The 18,828-nt window shown below is 39.3% G+C and overlaps 1 protein-coding gene across 1 annotated transcript; it reads right to left on the bottom strand.

Moving 5' to 3' along the window:
• Positions 1-975: 975 nt before the first annotated feature.
• LOC133756752 (putative olfactory receptor 2W6) lies at positions 976-7,385 on the bottom strand (the record flags this gene model as incomplete). Its single annotated transcript, XM_062187348.1, has 2 exons — positions 6,475-7,385; positions 976-1,000 (listed from the first exon to the last, which is right to left on the bottom strand). Coding segments are annotated over exons 1-2 (936 nt in total), but the record flags the coding sequence as incomplete, so codon positions are not given.
• Between the last annotated feature and the right edge of the window lie 11,443 nt (positions 7,386-18,828).

Raw genomic sequence — 18,828 nt, 5'->3', positions numbered from 1 at the left:
TCTGAGGCCAGAGTGCTATTTAGGGCATCTTCCATTCTGAGTCTGCTGTGTATCCCGCTTCCCATGTTGGATTGTTCTTGCCTTTTTAATTCTATTAGCGCCTGCTCTTTGTCTTGCTCGCCTTTGAGGGGTGAGCGGAGAGAGAGAAACTCGTGTCCGTATCGGTCACTTTTTTTTTCCTCTCTCTCTTCTAGTTAGCCTGGTGAACTTTTCCCCACGGAGTTACAAGCCTCGTTCCCTCTAGTCTCCTCTTTCTGCTTGCCCGCTGGTGTCTCGGGCTATTTATGTTCGTCTCACCTCACGTTCCAGCGCTGGTCCGTTGAGTCTGCCGCTGGTGTCCCGAACTTGGGCTCCCACGCTCTCCACGCAGGTTCACTGTGAATCACTAGTTCCGGAAGAGTTTCCGCTGCTGTTTCTTTCCCTACTCTTCCTTGACCCTGCAGTATCTCCACTTTTATTAACCTGTGTGTCTTGCTGAACTATCGATGTGCTCCCTTCCTATTCCGCCATCTTGCCGCTCCTCCAATTTCTTGATGTAGACACCTATTGCTATAAATTTTCCTCTTAACACTGCTTTTGCTGTATCCCATAAGTTTTGATATGTTGTGCTGTTGTCTTCATTTACTTCCAGAAAATTTTTGATTTCTCTTTTGATTTCTTCTATGACCCAGCGTTCATTTGGAGCATGTTGTTCAATCTCCATGTGTTTGCACTTGCTCTAGGGATTCCTGAGTTGCTAATTTCCAACTTCATTCCTTTATGGTCTGAGAAGCTGAATCATATGATTCTAATTCTTTTGAATTTGCTGAGACTTGCTTTATGGCCTAGTAAGTGGTCAATCCTAGAGAAGGTTCCATGTACTGCTGAGAAGAATGTAAATTCTTTCTGTGTAGGATAAAAAGTTCTGTAGATATCTGTTAGATCCATTTGGGCAATAATGTCGTTTAAATCTACAGTTTCCTTGTTGGTCTTCTGTCCAGTTGATCTGTCTTTTCTGAGAGTGGAGTATTGAAGTCCCCTAGTACTATTGTATTGGAATCTAGGTCTCCCTTTACGTCCTTTAACAAATCTTTTAAATAAACCGGTGCCCTGTAATTAGGTGCATATACATTGATAATCATTATATCTTCATGCTGAATTGATCCCTTAGTCATTATATAGTGCCCCTCTTTGTCTCTCCTAACAGTTTTTGTGGTAAAGTTTATTTTGTCTGCTATTAATATGACTACGTCTACACTTTTTTATTTCTTTTGGCATGGTATATATTTTTCCAGCCTTTCACTTTTACTCTGCCTGCCTCTTTGTTGGAAAGATGTGTTTCTTATAAGCAGCAAATAGTTGGGTTGTACCTTAACCCCTTCAGTCAATCTGTGTCTTTTAACTGGAGAGTTGATGCCATTTTCATTCAATGTGACTATTGATAAGTAGTAACTTTGCCCTGCCATTTGCCAAAGATATTTTCTAACAGATGCTTTGAACTCCCGTGAACTTTTACTGGGAGATTTTCTTCCTTTATCTTCTTTCATATTGATGACCGTGTTTCTGTGTGTAACACATCTTTAAGCATCTTTTGCAGGGCTGGATGAGTGGCAACAAATTCTTTCAATTTCTGTTTGCTGTGAAAGGTCTTTATTTCACCTTCATTCACAAATGAGAGCTTTGCCGGATATAATATTGTGGGCTGGCAGTTTTTCTCTCTTAGTACCTGGGCTATGTCTCGCCATTCCCTCCTAGCCTGTAGGGTTTCTGATGAGAAGTCTGCTGTGAGTCTAATTGGAGATCCTCTGAGAGTAATCTGACGTTTCTCTCTTGCACATTTTAGAATCTTTTCTTTATGTTTCACTGTGGTGAATTACAACGTGTCGTGATGAGGATCTCTTTTGGTCATGTTTATTCTATGAGCTTCCTGTACTAGGATGTCTCTGTCCTTCTCCAAACCCGAAAAGTTCTCTGCTAGTATCTCACTAAAAAGGCCTTCTAATCCTTTCTCTCTCTCCATGCCTTCAGGAACTCCTAGAACTCGAATGTTGGGTTTTTTAATAGTATCCTGTAAATTCCCAACAATATTTTTTAGATTTCTGATTTCTTCTTCTTTTCTTTGGTTTGACCGTATACTTTCCTGTGCTCTGTCTTCTAAGTCCGATATTCTCTCTTCTGTTTCACATCATGACTCTGTTTTTAAGGCTCTCTAATGTGTTTGTCATTTGATCTATTGATTCTTCATTTAATTTTGATTTCTCTTCACTATAACACTTTCCTGTTCTACTAGTTTCCTTAAGATTTCATTTTCATGAGTGCGATTTTCTATCCTGTCCAGTAAGGATTTCTGTAGTTCAAGAATTTGCTTTTGAAAACTTCTAAATGTTCTTATCATAATTTTTTTTTGAAATCCGTATCTTGCATTTCTTCTATCTCATCATCTTCATAATCTTGGCTTGGGGTGTTTTGTTCATTTGGGGTCGTCATAATGTCTTCATTGATCTTGTTCCCTCGGTTTCTCTGTTTATTGCTTGTCATTTTGGAGATATTCTTTGAATTCTTCTTCCCTCACTATGGTTTTTTTTTCTTATTATACTATAACTGTTTTAAGTGGACTGTCTGTTGTTGGAGGAGCCTTGGAGGCTTGAAATGGGTGTGGCCAGAGAGCTCTGCTTAGTTCTTCAGGGTTAAGGGTGTGCCAGGTTAGGCATGATAAATCTCTCTCTCTTTTTTTAATTAATTAATTAATTTTTAAAATTCAGGACGGAAGTAATACCACACAGCTGAGTGGAAATGATGGTAGTTAGCTTCCAGTCTCTGGATTCTGTGTGTATATCATTCGTCTGCTTTTTCCCATGGACCACACAAAGAATCTGTGCTGCCCTTAGTGTGGGCTCAATTTCTCCTGCAGTCTCCCACCGGGTTGTCAAGGTTACCAAATTGTAGCATCTCTGGAGTGTACTCACGTGACCTCCATGAGTTCTCTCACCCACCGTCTCTTTTTTCACCGCCTCAGTTCATTAGCTCAACCCTTTTACTAAGTCCTAACCTGTTATTTCACACACCGCAGAGTCAGGTTTTTCTGTTTATGTGAGGGTGAGTGCAGCTCTGAGGTCTCTCACAGCCCTGAGGTCACGCACCTTTTACGTATGTCCAGAATGATGCCTGCTCTTTGTCTTGCTCACCTTTGTGAGGTGGGCAGAGAGAAACTCGTCCGTACTGGTCCCCCTCCTTTTTCCCCCTCTTTCCTGTAGTTAGTCTGGTGAACTTTCCCCAGTGGGGCTTCAAGCCTAGTTCCCTCTAGGCTCTGTCTGCCATTTCCCCAGTGTCGGGTTACTGAGCTTACCTCCCCTTCCAGCGCAGATGTGTAGACTCCGTTGTTGGGCTTCGGAGCTGTGGGTGTCCTTGCTCTCCCACAGGTCATCCGTGTCACATCCACTAGATCCAGAAGAATTTCCTCTACAATTTTTTCCCTGAGCCTTTCCCTGAAATTAACGTAATTCCGCTTTTATCAACCTATCTTTTCCCAGACTATCAGTGTGCATCCTCACTATTCCACCATCTTGTCTCTGCCCAGTTTTGTTTTTTAATCCAGTTATCCAGCCTGTGGGTTTTTTTTTTTTGACAGGCAGAGTGGACAGTGAGAGAGAGAGAGACAGAGAGAAATGTCTTCCATTTTTTCCGTTGGTTCACCCCCTCAGTGGCCGCTAAGGTGGTGCTCTGCAGCCAGTGTACCGTGCTTATCTGAAGTCAGGAGCCAGGTGCTTCCTCCTGGTCTTCCATGCGGGTGCAGGGCCCAAGGACCTGGGCCATCCTCCACTGCACTCCCAGGCCACAGCAGAGAGCTGGACTGGAAGAGGAGCAACCGGGACAGAATCTGGCACGCTGACCAGGACTAGAATCTGGGCTGCCAGCGCCGCAGGTGGAGGATTAGCCTAGTGAGCTGTGGCGCTGGCCAGTCTGTGTTTTTAACTGGAGAGTTGAGGCCATTTACATTCAATTTGACTATTGATAAGTAGTGACTTTGCCCTGCCATTTTTCCAAAGATATTTCTTTTTTTTATTTAGTAAATGTGAATTCACAAAGTGCAACTTTTGCATTGTTGTGGCTTCCCCCCCAACCTCCCTCCCTCCTGCAGCCCTCCCATCTTCCACTCCCTCTCCCATCCCACTCTTCATCAAGTTTCATTTTCAATTATCTTTATATACAGAAGATCAACTTAGTATAAACTAAGCAAAGGTTTCAACAGACTGTGCCCACACAACATTATAAGATATAGAGTGCTGTTCTACTTGTAGTGTTATCTTTAACTTTCATAGTAAAATACATTAAGGACAGAGATCCTATGTGGGGAGCAGGGGCACAGTGACTCCCATTGTTGATTTAACAATTGACACTCTTATTTATGACGTCAGTAATCATCCGAGGCTCTTGCCATGAGCTGTTGAGGTTGTGGAGGCCCCTTGAGTTCACCAACTCTGAACTTGTTTAGTCAAGGCCATATTACAGTGGAGGTTCCTTCCTCCCTTCAGAGAAATGTGCCTCTTTCCCAAAGATATTTGTAATATATGCTTTGAACTTCCTGTGATCTTTTACTGAGAGATTTTCTTCCTTTCCCTTCTTTTGTATTGATGGCCGTGTTTCTGTGTTTTTGTGTTTAACACATCTGTAAGCATCATTTGCAGGGCCAGACTAGTGGTGACAAATTCTTTGAATTTCTGTTTGCTATGAAAGCTCTTTATTTCACCTTCATTCACAAATGAGAGCTTTGCAGGATATAGAATTGTGGGATGGCAGTTTTTTCCTCTTAGTCCTTGGGCTATTTCTCACCATTCCCTCCTAGCCTGTAGGGTTTCTGATGAGAAGTCTGCTGTGAGTCTAATTGGAGATCCTCTGAGAGTAATCTGACGTTTCTCTCTTGCACATTTTAGAATCTTTTCTTTATGTTTCACTGTGGTGAGTTTGATTACAACGTGTCGTGATGAGGATCTCTTCTGGTCATGTTTACTGGGGGTTCTTTGTGCTTCCTGTATTTGAATGTCTCTTTCTTTCTCCAAACCTGGGAGTTTTTCTGCTAGTATCTCACTGAAAATGCCTTCTAATCCTTTCACTCTCTCCATGGCTTTAGTATTGTATTTAGTAAGCAGCAACCTTTTACTCTGACCTCATTTAATTTTACTGAAAGCTTCTTATTTTCCTCATTTCTCTAGATTGGGTGAAAAAATAGGTTTGTCATGGACTGACCCTACACTTAGGACATTTACCTAAAAGCTCTGGGAAATAAGTATCTACATATCTATCAGGAAGGAAATTAATTAAAATCTATGAAAGCACATTAATTTTCTATATTGAGACACCCCAAATCTCCCTATTTCATACAACAGTGGTTCTCAAACTTCATCCTGAGTAAAATCACGTTGCTGAGTTAATCTTGAGATTGCTGATACAGTCATATTGGGATGGGTCCTAGAATTTGGGTGCAGATGAATAGCCAAGTGATGATTTTTTTAGGGACTATGCTTTCCTCCAGGATAAAGCTCAATCTTATTGTCAGGCCAACTAAGGTAAGAACTAAGATACTTTAACAGAGATATTGCAGAATACAGTGGCTTTTCTATTGAAATCATCTGGTGGTAGTGATTTGTTAAGGGAATGCTCTGCCAAGATATTGCTGTGTACTTCCATTGCACTGCTGCATTCTCTCCTGGGATTTTGTTCTTGTTTGTGTGGTCATATTATCTAATATCCAAATTTACATTCCAGCCAAGAGGTAGAGGCATGAAGAAGATGAGAGCAAGTACCTTCAAATTTAAGAAGACAACCCAGAAGCTGTATACATAATTGACATTTTGTTGGTGGAGGCCAGGCTAGGAAATGTAACTTGTAGCACACTGGCCATAAGTCTAGTTAATACTTGAGGCAGAGAATGGAATGTGTATTGTTAGGTCATTTTCTCCACCTGAGAGGATGTGATAGCAATATCACGTGAATGAAGTGGAATGACATTTATCTTAAAAGTAAAAAGCATGGGAATAAAAAAGTCAATGTTGAGTATAATTCCACAAGAAAATAGCAACTATTTATTTAAGAGTTTTCACATATAATTTTATTAGATTTGCTAGATTTCATAATTCTGTGAGGGTACTTCAAAAAGTTCATTGAAAATTAGCATTATCTTTTGATTTCATTTTCCATGAATATTTGAAGTATCTGCACATACTTAGCTGTGGTTTCTGATTAGTCTTCAAGGTTTCAAATTCATGAACTGTGTTTTGTTTATGCATTTGTATCTGTGTCTTATTGTTTTCTCTATTATTTATAAATAAAGTTAGAAACTGCACCTAGTCACATTCTGAATGGTGAATAAATAAGTGGTTGTTGAATAAGTGAATTGATTTAGGTTCTGGTGATAAAGGCCAATTTTTTTTAACTCTCTACAGTTTAATTTATTTTTCCATATAATATGACTTTGCTTAACAGTTTTCAATCCCCAATAGTCTCTTTACTGCACTTTTAACATCTTTGTTTCTTAAAGTGTAGATCAGAGGGTTTAAGCTGGGAGTGACAATTGTGTAAAAAAGAGTAAGGAATTTCCCTTCATTTTGAGATGTGGTATGCTGTGGCTTCATGTACATATAAATAGCTGGTAAATAAAAGAGAGTTACAACTGTGAGGTGTGAACCACATGTATTGAGGATCTTTTGCCACCTTGAGGTTGACCTGATTCTTATTACAACACGAGTGATGACTCCATATGAGACGAGAATTAGTGATAGAGGCATTAAAAGAAATACTATTCCCAGAACAGAGGCAACAATCTCAATTACTTTTGAATAAACACAAGCCATCTTGATCAAGGCTGGCATCTCACAGAGAAAATTATCCACTTTCCTGTGCCCACATCTTGGCAACTTCAAAGTCAGGGAACAAAGAATTAAGGCACTGCCAACACCACCCATCCAGGTAGTCAGCACCATCCTCTGGCATAGCTGAGGGTGCATGATTACTGTGTAGTGAAGAGGTTGACAGACAGCAGCATAGCGGTCATAGGCCATCACAGCCAAGAGAAGACATTCTGTGGCTGCACAGGCAAGGGCAAAGAAGAACTGGAGCACACACCCTCCATAGGTAATAGATTTCTTTGGACCCCATAGATTTACCAGCATCTGGGGGATAATGCTAGTTGTATAACAGAGGTCCAGAAAAGACAGATTGGATAAGAAGAAATACATGGGAGTATGGAGCTGGGCATCCAGATAAGACACGAGGATGATGGTTGTGTTTCCTACCAAAGTCACGACATAGAAGATGAAGATAACTACAGAGATGATATGTTCTAACTGTGGTTGGTCAGAAAACCCCAGAAGGATGAAGTCTGTCTCGAAACTTCCATTGCTTGTTTCCATTGCTTCTTTTGAAAGGCTGAGGAATAACACCCTGGTAACCAATGTAAGTGTCAGACTTAGGTAGAAACAAACATTTCTGAAATGCATCATGAGTATCCAGAACTGACTTGTCTGCCTTCTTTCCACATTTGGAAGATATCTCGAATTTCCCTCTGTCAGTTCTCATAACCTTTTCATGTTTAGTTTTACCCAAGTGAGTCTATTGATAGCATGCTAAAACCAACAATACTGAATTGTGATAATTGAAAATGGTGAAATGTTACATCAGCACACATGGTTCTATATATTTTCATTAAGTAGTAAAGGAATAAAGTCAATTATCAAATTTTTTAAAATGGGTAGATACTTTGAGGAGTTATTATTCCTTGAAATTATCACATAAATGTCACCTGATTATGATAAAAGTTTCCTTTATCAAAGGAGCTGAGCTTGACAAAAAAATGGTAAATGAAATATTTTCTGGTATAAGATCAAGGCTTTGGCAGCAGAATCATTCTCCATCTTCACTTTCAAATATTCACATCCCATCCATTGCAATCACAATCACAATCAACACCACCTTGTTTCTCCTCCTGTTTTTTCAATCACCTCAACACTGCATGCACTGTTCCTTTTATATCTACTCTAGCGATCCTTACTTTACTGCCTTTTTTTGTGTTTGTTTTCCTATTATTTCTTATCTGTACATGCATTTGCTTACATGTACATATGCTATATATTTTTAAAGTACCTTTAAGAACTGATATTACATCATCTAAATGGTCCCATGGAGTTGATGCAGAGTTAAAAACTGAACTACTGTCTCAGCCATTTGGCCACCACAAACATGTAGTGACATTCTGTGTCAGCTTCTACTCACCTGGCCTTTCAGCAGAATTATCCAGGCAGCTAATTCATTTCTTTTCTTTTTTCTTTTTGACAGGCAGAGTGGACAGTGAGAGAGTGAGAGAGAGAGAGACAGAGAGAAAGGTCTTCCTTTTTGCCGTTGGTTCACCCTCCAATGGCTGCCACTGCCAGCGCGCTACGACCAGTGCACCACACTGATCCGATGGCAGGAGCCAGGTGCTTCTCCTGGTCTCACATGGGATGCAGAGCCCAAGCACTTGAGCCATCCTCCACTGCACTCCCTGGCCACAGCAGAGAGCTGGCCTGGAAGAGGGGCAACCGGGACAGAATCGGTGTCCCGACCCGGACTAGAACCCGGTGTGCCGGCGCCGCAAGGCAGAGGATTAGACTATTGAGCTGAGGCACCGGCCCAGGTAGCTAATTCAAACAACAAAGCATTCCTTAGATAACCAGTGAGTTGACTTTCCCATGGAATGTACCAATTAAATGAGTGGATCTTCAGCTTGCTTTGAAATCCTTTATGGATGGGTGTCAGGCCTATTAATGGCTGATCTGTACAGTGATCTGCCCTCAAGGAGACCCAACAGGCCAGTCCACTGCAGTGGCTTTCAATGTGGTAATCCTGGGCTTCAGCAGAAGTCAGCTTGTGAAGAGCCCTGGCAGCTCTGCCAAGAGTTGGATCACTGGAAATGGACCTGCCCAGGTCAGAGCCACAGATCTTATTGGCTCTAAGCTGAAAAGCCCTTCACTCAGCCCAACTTCCAAAGTGACCACTGCAGCTGAGGGGATGGTCAAGTAGGGTCAGCAACATTGCAGGCAGAACTGTAAATTTCTTGTTAGAGATGCCACCTGCCTTTACCTGGCCAGCTCTCCTCCCAGGCCAGCCAAGTAATGAAAGTCAACAGAGTGCCTTCCCCTAGGAGGTTCACACCTCCCTTAGGATATACCTCATGTGAAGAGATAGATAGGTCTGGGCCTCTTAACTTACAAGGCCTAAAGCCCATCAGATTATTATCAAGCCTCTTCTGTCAGGTTCTATTTGCCTCTCAATCAGAAAAATTACTTGTAGCTTAGACAGCACCTTTCTTAGCTCCTCTAATAATGACTCTGTCCTTTGTTCTAGACCCTGTCTAGCGCACTTGGGCCTCATTCCTTTGTAATCATAACCTCTACTCTACCACCAATGGCTCTACTCCCAACCTGTGTGTACTGATGGTCCTCTTCCCCACTTAATGCTGTATAATTGTTCAAACCTGGTAAATGCCACTCTTAGGATCATTGATTACTATCCTCACCCTGTCTTTTAGGACCTTGTCTAAATATGATCAGAGTCGGCAAACTTGGAAGGCTTCCATAGCCTTGGCAACTCATGACGACAGCCTAGGGTGGTTACTGGCACCATAAACTAGAGTGTCAATTTGTTGGGTCAACAACAGGAGTAACTGTGCACTTGTTCCTCATGTGGGATCTCTGTCCTTAATGTGCTGTACATTGTGATTTAATGCTATAACTAGTACTCAAACAGTATGTTTCACTTTGTGTTTCTATGTGGGTGCAAACTGTTGAAATCATTACTTAATGTATACTAAATTGATCTTCTGTATATAAAGAGAATTGAAAATGAATCTTGATGCAAATGGAAGGGGAGAGGGAGCGGGAGAGGGGAGGGTTGCGGGTGGGAGGGAAGTTATGGGAGGGGGAAGCCATTGTAATCCATAAGCTATACAGTGGAAATTTATATTCATTAAATAAAAGTAAAAAATAATAAAAAATCCTTTATGGAAAAAGATCACCTCATTTCAACTGTAAAAGAATACAGACAAGGGATAAAAACTTTTAACAAACTCACTCTTTCTGATTATTGTATCATATTAAACAGATGGGCTGTTTAATGACTGAATTATATTTTTACCAGATAATTCATGATCATGTACTTCAGGCCCAGGGTACTTTACACTTATAGTGTCTCTGGGCCATGCAATAAAAGCTTTGTTTGTTGAAATTATCTGGTAAAATAATATGAAAATAAATTATTTTGAATATATAATTGTTTTAAGCACTTTAGCTTGAATATGAGTATTATAATAACAAATAAAGATCTATGATAATCAAATAATATGAGAAAGAGGTGTAGTTTTTCTCAGTACAAAAATGTAACTTAATTATTGAGTGTCCATTGTCCAGTTTTTACATAGTAGGATGTCAGCTAAGCCAAGTACAGTTCCTGAGCACGTTGTCAACTGCTCCAAAATTCCTGGCATCCAATTTGCGCTGCACCACTCAAAAGCTATGTTTCCTTGGGCAACTATTTAACCAGGTTTGTATCCCAGGTACTTTAAATGCAAAGTAAAAGTAAAAATATTGCCATGTCGGGCCAGGGCCACTGGCCCCGACATTCCTCAAAGGGAGGTTTTGCATATTAATACTGGTGAAAGTACTTGAAACAGTGCTTGGTCCTATTTAGCTCAAAAAATAACACGCTATATCCACCTACTGGCACATCATTATTATTCTGTCTATATATTTTTTTCTCCTACTTCTTCTTTTTGACACAAGAGCTTTTACCATGAAGGTCTAGAAGTAAACTGGAAAGTTGTAAAATTTTTGCATAACTTTAAAACACACAAACAGAATTCCACACACAAAAAACATACACAAACATACATTCTGAGGTAGTGAGTCTCAGGGCCAGGGAAGGGCTTGAGAATCTGAAGTACTTGGTATACAAATGCACTGGGTTCTTTGCTTCATGTTTGGATTGTGTTAGAATTAAAAGGCCATGAATTTGAAAGCTAAAATAGACGTGAGTAGTCTGCATAGATGATTCCAGAGAATATTCATGCAAAGCCTATTTACATAAGGTTAGTGACAGAGAACTCAGTTTCACATGAAGTAGATTCTTTCCTTATTGACTCTCACTTGCTTAAATTGAGTCCAGTGGTGCCACTTTGCCCTATCCAGGCATTTGCTCTTTTTCTTCATTATGAATATAACAGACTACATCAGCTTAGTATGGCTTTGTTAAAAAAAACCCTCTGGGGGCTGGCGCTAGCCTTCACCTGTGGCGCCGGCATCCCAAATGGGCAGAGGTTCATGTTCCTGCTGCTCCTCTTCTGATCCAGCTCTCTGCGATATCCTGGGAAAGCAATAGAAGATGGCCCAAGTGCTTGGGCTCCTGCACCCATGTGGGAGACCTGGAAGAAGTTCCTGGCCCCTTGCTTTGACTATCTCAGGTCTGGCTTTTGTGGCCATTTGGAGAGTGAACCATGAGATGGAAGACCTTTCTCTCTATCTTTCTGTCTCTGTCTTCAACTCTACCTTAAATTAATAAATAAAATCTTTAAAAAAAACACCCTTCAGTTTTAGTTTAAGGTATAAAATAGAATAACAAATTGTAAAATTTTAATAAATTTATGTGATTATATTTATGACTATCATGTTAATCAAGAAATAGAACATTGCCAGCTGCTCCAGGTGCTTTTCTTTGTATCTCTAGTCACCCATTGTGAAGATATACTAGAGCTTATTTCTTCTCTCTAAAAATATTTTGGTACCTGTTTTCCAATATTCCCTACCTCTCCTCCCCTACTCTTCCCATTTTCTACTAATCACAATTCAATGATTAGATTGTTTTTTTTAAAGCTTCTGTATATGAGAGCATATGGTTACAAACACTCTGAATAAATTAGGTATAAGAGGAATATAGCTCATCATGATAAAGGCTATCTATGACAAACTTACAGCCAACTTCACATGGAATCGGGGAAAGCTTAAAATCATTTCCTCTAAGATCTAAAGTAATGCAAATGTGTCCCTTCTTACCAGTCTGGAGATTTTAGCCAAGTAGCTAGGGAAAAGAAAAAATAAAAGGTGTACTACTAGGATGGCAGAAAGTCAAATTATCCATGTTTATGTCTAAAATGGTTCTGTAAATACAAAATCCTAAAGACTCCATCCAAAGCCTGTTAAAATTGACACATGAAATGTTGCAGTATACAAAATTAACATAAAGGCTAGTAATATTTTTATACACTAATAATGATGTTACTGAGAAAGAAATCATGAAAACAATCAAACTAAGAATAACTGTCAAATAAATAAACAAACAAAAAGACCTAGAAACAAATTTAGCCAAGAAGTAAAAGATTTCTATAATGAAATTTACAATACACTGATCAAAGATATTGAAGAAGACATTCAAAAGTAGAAGGACCTCTCATGTTCATGAATTAGAAGACTTAGAATTAATAGTGTTAAAATTTTCCTAATACTGCAAATAATTTACAGATTTAACGCAATTCCCATCCAAATACCAATGGCATACTTCACAGAACTGGGAAAAAATCCTAAAATTGTATGGAAACACAGAAAACTCCAAATAGCCAATGCAATTCTGAGCAAAATTTAAAAGCCAGGGGCATCACAATACCAAGCCTCAATGCATGCTACAGCACTATACTAACTAAAGCAGCATGGTGCTGCTACATAGATCAATGGAACATTAGAGAGATGCTAGAAACAAATCCATGCATCTACAGCCAACTGATTGTCAGTGAAGATGCCAAAAACATATATTGGAGAAAGGCAAGCTCTTCCATAGAGTCTAATGAGAAAATCGGATTTGCAGAAAATTTAATCTTTTTTTTTTTTAAAGACTTAAGCTTTGCTCTAACTCTCATACTATACAAAAATGACTTCAAAATGGATCAAAGTGGGCAGTAAATGTGGCGCAGTGTGTTCAGCATCCACTTGGGATGCTCAGTTTAGGTTCCAGCTACTCTACTTCTGATCCAGTTCTGTGCTAATGAGCATGGGAAGCAGCAGTTGATTGCCCAGGCCATAGCAGAGAACTGGATGGGAAGTGGAGCACCCAGGACATGTGGGATGCCGGCATTGCAGGTGGTGGCTTTACCCGTTATGCCACAGCACCGGCCCTTAAATCATTGTTAAACACACATACACACACACAAAAAAAAACACACAGAACTCCGAACACAACCCAATAGTGCTGTCATTCTTGCTTTTGATTTTGTAGCAGCAGTCACTGAATCAGAAATACAGGATGACAAGCAGTGGTGTAGTATTTCCCAGCACCATTCAGTAAATAGTGTGAACCACCCGCTGGGACTTCTTCATAACTTGTCAAGGAAAGATGTGTGCAGCAAAGAGAATGTGGAGTGCACCACGTGTTAAATTTGCTCTGTCTTAAAACTGAGCATGAGGATATTTTAAAAAATATGTTGTGAAGAGACTGCTTATCTCTGAGTGAAGACACTGTAGCTGAAAAGCTCCAGTTGGACACATACATGGTCCACACTCTCCAACTTTGAAGAAGGTAAATAAACCTCTCCGTTATTCATTAGGAGCTATGGAGTCTGGTGAGTGCATAGACTGTCTAGTTTTTCTTTATCCAACTATTTCTACTGATAAGGGAGGGGAATTACCTGTTTTCATTTACCTGAGACATGAAGCTCTTGTTCTTTGAGCTGCAACAGAACCACTTTAACAGGGCTTTGGCATTTCTCTTTCTCTATAAACCATGGTCAGCAAACTGCACCGATTAACTATAGCTTGGTAAATTGTCGTGCTAACAGTGATGACATCTGCAAGGTTTGATAAAGCAACTAATTTAATAACATTAGTATTGAGAAAATAATGTGGCCAAGTCAGAAATTGTACTTTATGTAATTTAATGATTTGAATCTATGTACATGACTTTTAAATTTTGTCTTTTAACATTTTTCATATTAATTTAAGCCTTAAGTATTATTCTTTTGATACTTTTTAAATTTTAAGTTATCAGTGAATGTGATATTACAAAATAAGGCTTAGAGCACTGGATTGGATGGCAAAGAAGAGGCATAATACACTTTAGCTGAAACTCAGTTTTCTTTTTCTCATGGTATGAACTCAAGTTCCCAATAATGTAGTGTAATTTCACATTTCACTTTCTTCAATGAAGTTTAAAGCAAATGAACCAGACATATTTAAATATAATTTAGATAAACATAATGATATGAAGAGAAAATTAGAGAAATAAAATTACAAAACTGTGCAATTTTGTAAAAATTGTGTTAAGTGGTGCTTTTCTAAATGAAGAGCAATATTTTTAATAGTCATACAAAGTCCAAGCAGAAAAAGACAGTATTAAAAACTTAGCTCTGGATTCAAACTATCTGTGTTTTTTGGGACAACTGACCTCAGCTACACCTTACTGTGTGAACTTCAATAACGTACTTTACTTCTATAAGCTTCAGTATCTTTCTCTGTAAAAGTTATTCTAATAACACCTGCTTGTAGGTCATTGTGAGGAGCATTAGATGATACAGTAAATATAGACTATTTAGCATGTTGCTTTGTGCACAGAGAGCATTCAGTCACTTCAAAATCTACCAGCTTCCAAATCTTCTATACTTTTTGAAATTTAATCCTCACTTCTGAGAATGAATCAATACATTGGCATTGTTGACATGCCACATACGTTCCACATTTTCGTTTCCATGTTAGAATATCACTCATGCTACCTAGAATCTGTTTTCTACCCCATATCTTACCCTGTTGGAAACGGCAAGGAGTACTTACCTGAAGGCAGAAAAATGACAGTATATTTATATTTTTTATGAGGGAGGAATTCAAAGCTTTCATGTAATTCAGAGGTACCCGTGTTTCCATTATGATGATCTCATTTACATAGGTCAGAAAACATTCTTATCAGGCAAGATATTGAAGCCCTGAGAAATTGGATGAGCCAGAAGTTCCTTATACAGACACCACAATCTCATTCACATTCAATGCAGCAGTTGAACTAAAACTTAGAAGTCTCCACTTAATGTGGATGTTGCAGAAAAACGAAGTCATACTGGGGAAGAGTTAAAAAACTAGGTTTTGTTAAATGTATTTTTGGTTGGATTATTCAGCTCTTTCACTGTAAACTATTGTTATTCATATTTCCAAGTAGACTTTTGCCTAATTAAAAGTGGAGAGCACAAAGGTGGTCAAAATGTATTCTAAGAATGATGAACGTGTAGCAGGGAAGTATTTATTCCTAACTCTGCAGGCTATGTATGTGGTTATAATTTATACCTTGGGGACTGGTATGATTTGTATAAATCATACCAGTCCCCAAGTTACTGGTACCCAACAGAGATGATTAGGGAAGTCTCTGGTACCCAACATCATATCTGGTACTCAATCATCTCTGGTACCCAACAGAGATGATTAGGGAAGTCTATGAATAAGGTCAGAATCAGATCAAAAATAATTTTATGACAAATTCCCATAAGTCATTAGGTTTTATCTTTTTCTGTATTTTTTATATTTCTTGAAATTTATTTTAGATGTATTTAATTATGTTTGTTTTATATTAAGCTTACATTAAAGAGTAAAATATTACCCAGACTATTTTTTTTAAATTAAACTTTTATTAAATGAATATAAATTTCCAAAGTACAGCTTATGGGTTACAATGGCTTCCCCCTTCCAAAACTTCCCTCCCACCCACAACCCTCCCCTTTCCCGCACCCTCTCCCCTTCCAATCACATCATGATTCATTTTCTTTTTTTTTTAAATTAAACTTTTATTTAATGAATATAAATTTCCAAAGTACAGCTTATGGGTTACAATGGCTTCCCCCCTCCCAAAACTTCCCTCCCACCAGCAACCCTCCCCTTTCCCGCTCCCTCTCCCCTTCCAATCACATCATGATTCATTTTCAATTCTCTTTATATACAGAAGATCAGTTTAGTATATATTAAGTAACGATTTCAACAGTTTGCTGCCATATAGCAACACATAGTGAAGAAAAAAAATACTGTTGGAGTACTAGTTATAGCATTAAATAAGAGTGTGCAGCACATTAAAGACAGAGATCCTACATAATATTTTTTAAAAAAATTAATTAATTTTCTATGCCATTTCTAATTTAACACCAGGGTTTTTTTTTCATTTCCAATTATCGTTATATACAGAAGATCAATTCAGTATATAATTAGTAAAGATCTCATCAGTTTGTACCCACGCAGAAACACAAAGTGTAAAAATACTGTTTCAGTACTAGTTATAGCATCACTGCACATTAGACAACACATTAAGGACAGATCCCACATGGGATGTAAGTACACAGTGACTCCTGTTGCTGCCTTAACAATTTGACACTCCTGTTCATGGCGTCAGTAATCTCCCTAGGCTCTAGTCATGAGTTGCCAGGGCTATGGAAGCCTTTAGAGTTCGCTGACTTTGATCTTATTCCGATAGGGTCATAGTCAAAGTGGAAGTTCTCTCCTCCCTTCGGAGAAAGGTACCTCCTTCATTGATGGCCCCGTTCTTTCCACTGGGATCTCACTCACAGAGATCTTTCATTTAGGTCTTCTTCTTTTTTTTTTCTTTTCCATGGTATCTTGGCTTTCCATGCCTACAATACTCTCATGGGCTCTTCAGCCAGATCCGAATGCCTTAAGGGCTGATTCTGAGGCCAGTGTGTTGTTTAGGACGTCTGCCATTCTATGAGTCTGCTGTGTATCCCACTTCCCATGTTGGATCTTTCTCCCCCTTTTTGATTCTATCAGTTAGTATTAGCAGACACTTGTCTTGTTTGTGTGATCGCTTTGATTCTTAGACCTATCAGAGCCATCGGTTGTGAACTGAAATTGATCACTTGGACTAGTGAGATGGCATTGGTACATGCCACCTTGATGGGATTGTATTGGAATCCCCTGGCACATTTCTAACTCCATCATGTGGGGCAAGTCTGATTGTGCATATCCCAAATTGTACATCTCCTCCCTCTCTTTTTCCACTCTTACATTTAACAGGGATCACTTTTCAGTTAAAATTTAAACACCTAAGAATAATTGTGTGTTAATTACAGAGTTCAACCACTAGTACTAGAACAACAACAACAACAACAAATACTAAAAAGGATAAAGTATTACATTGTACATCTAGAGTCAGGACAAGAGCTGATCAGGTCATTGTTTCTTATAGTGTCCATTTCACTTAACAGGTTTCCCCTTTGGTGCTCAGTTGTCACCGATCAGGGAAAACAAATGATATTTGTCTCTTTGGGACTGGCTTAATTCACTCAGCATGATGTTTTCCAGATTGCTCCATCTTGTTGCAAATGACCGGGTTTCATTGTTTCTTACTGCTGTATAGTATTCTATGGAGTACACGTCCCATAATTTCTTTATCCAGTCTACTGTTGATGGGCATTTGGGTTGGTTCCAGGTCTTAGCTATTGTGAATTGAGCTGCAATAAACATTAATGTGCAGATGGCTTTTTTATTTGCCAAATTAATTTCCTTTGGGCAAATTCCAAGGAGTGGGATGGCTGGGTTGTATGGTAGGGTTATGTTCAGGTTTCTGAGGAATCTCCAGACTGACTTCCATAGTGGCTTAACCAGTTTGCATTCCCACCAACAGTAGGTTAGTGTCCCTTTTTCCCCACATCCTCTCCAGCATCTGTTGTTGGTAGATTTCTGAATGTGAACCATTCTCACCGGGGTGAGATGGAACCTCATTGTGGTTTTGATTTGCATTTCTCTGATTGCTAGTGATCTTGAACATTTTTTCATGTGTCTGTTGGCCATTTGGATTTCGTCTTTTGAAAAATGTCTATTGAGGTCCTTGGCCCATCTCTTAAGTGGGTTGTTTGTTTTGTTGTGGTGGATTTTCTTGATTTCTTTGTAGATTCTGGTTATCAACCCTTTATCTGTAGTATAGTTTGCAAATATTTTTTCCCATTCTGTCGGTTGCCTCTTCACTTTCCTGACTGTTTCTTTTGAAGTACAGAAACTTCTCAATTTGATGCAATCCCAAATGTTAATTTTGGTTTTGACTGCCTGTGCTGCTGGAGTATTTTCCAAGAAGTCTTTGCCTGTGCCTATATCTTGCATGGTTTCTCCAATGCTCTCTAATAATTTGATGGTTTCAGGTAATAGTTTAAGTCTTTAATCCATGTTGAGTGAATTTTTGTGTAAGGTGATAGGTATGGAGAAGCGGCAAGATGGCGGAATAGGCAGGGAGCACACTATTAGTCCGGAGAGAGAGACAGGTTAATATAAGTGGAGATACAGCAGGGTCAAGGAAGAGTAGGGGATGAAACAGCATAGGAAACTCTTCCGGAACTAGTGATTCACAGTGGACCTGCGTGGAGAGCATGGGAGCCCAAGTTCGGGACACCAGCGGCAGACTCAACGCACCAGCGCTGGAGCGCGAGGTGAGCCGAACCACAATAGTCCGAGACACCAGCGGGCAAGCCCTCAGTGTGGGCTCCAATTCTCCTGCACCCGTGTGGGAGGCCTGGAGGAAGCTCCTGGCTCCTCATTTCAGATTGCCACAGCTCTGGTTTTTGCAGCCATCTGGAGAGTGAACCAGCAGATGGAAGACCTCTCTTTCTGTCTCTACCTCTCTCTGTAACTCTGTCTTTCAAATAAGTAAAATAAAACCTACAAAGAAAAATTATAAAAATTTGTAAAATGCAAAAAAATTGTACAATAATGATTGGATCATAAATCTAGAATTATTATGAGTCTATATATTCTTTAGACCCTATATATTTTTTAAAACTCAAATATATTCCATCTGGTAGATCCAATA

Source organism: Lepus europaeus, chromosome 3, assembly GCF_033115175.1.
Source record: "Lepus europaeus isolate LE1 chromosome 3, mLepTim1.pri, whole genome shotgun sequence".
Classification (NCBI taxonomy): domain Eukaryota; kingdom Metazoa; phylum Chordata; class Mammalia; order Lagomorpha; family Leporidae; genus Lepus; species Lepus europaeus.
This window is presented reverse-complemented; position numbering and strand designations above follow the sequence as displayed.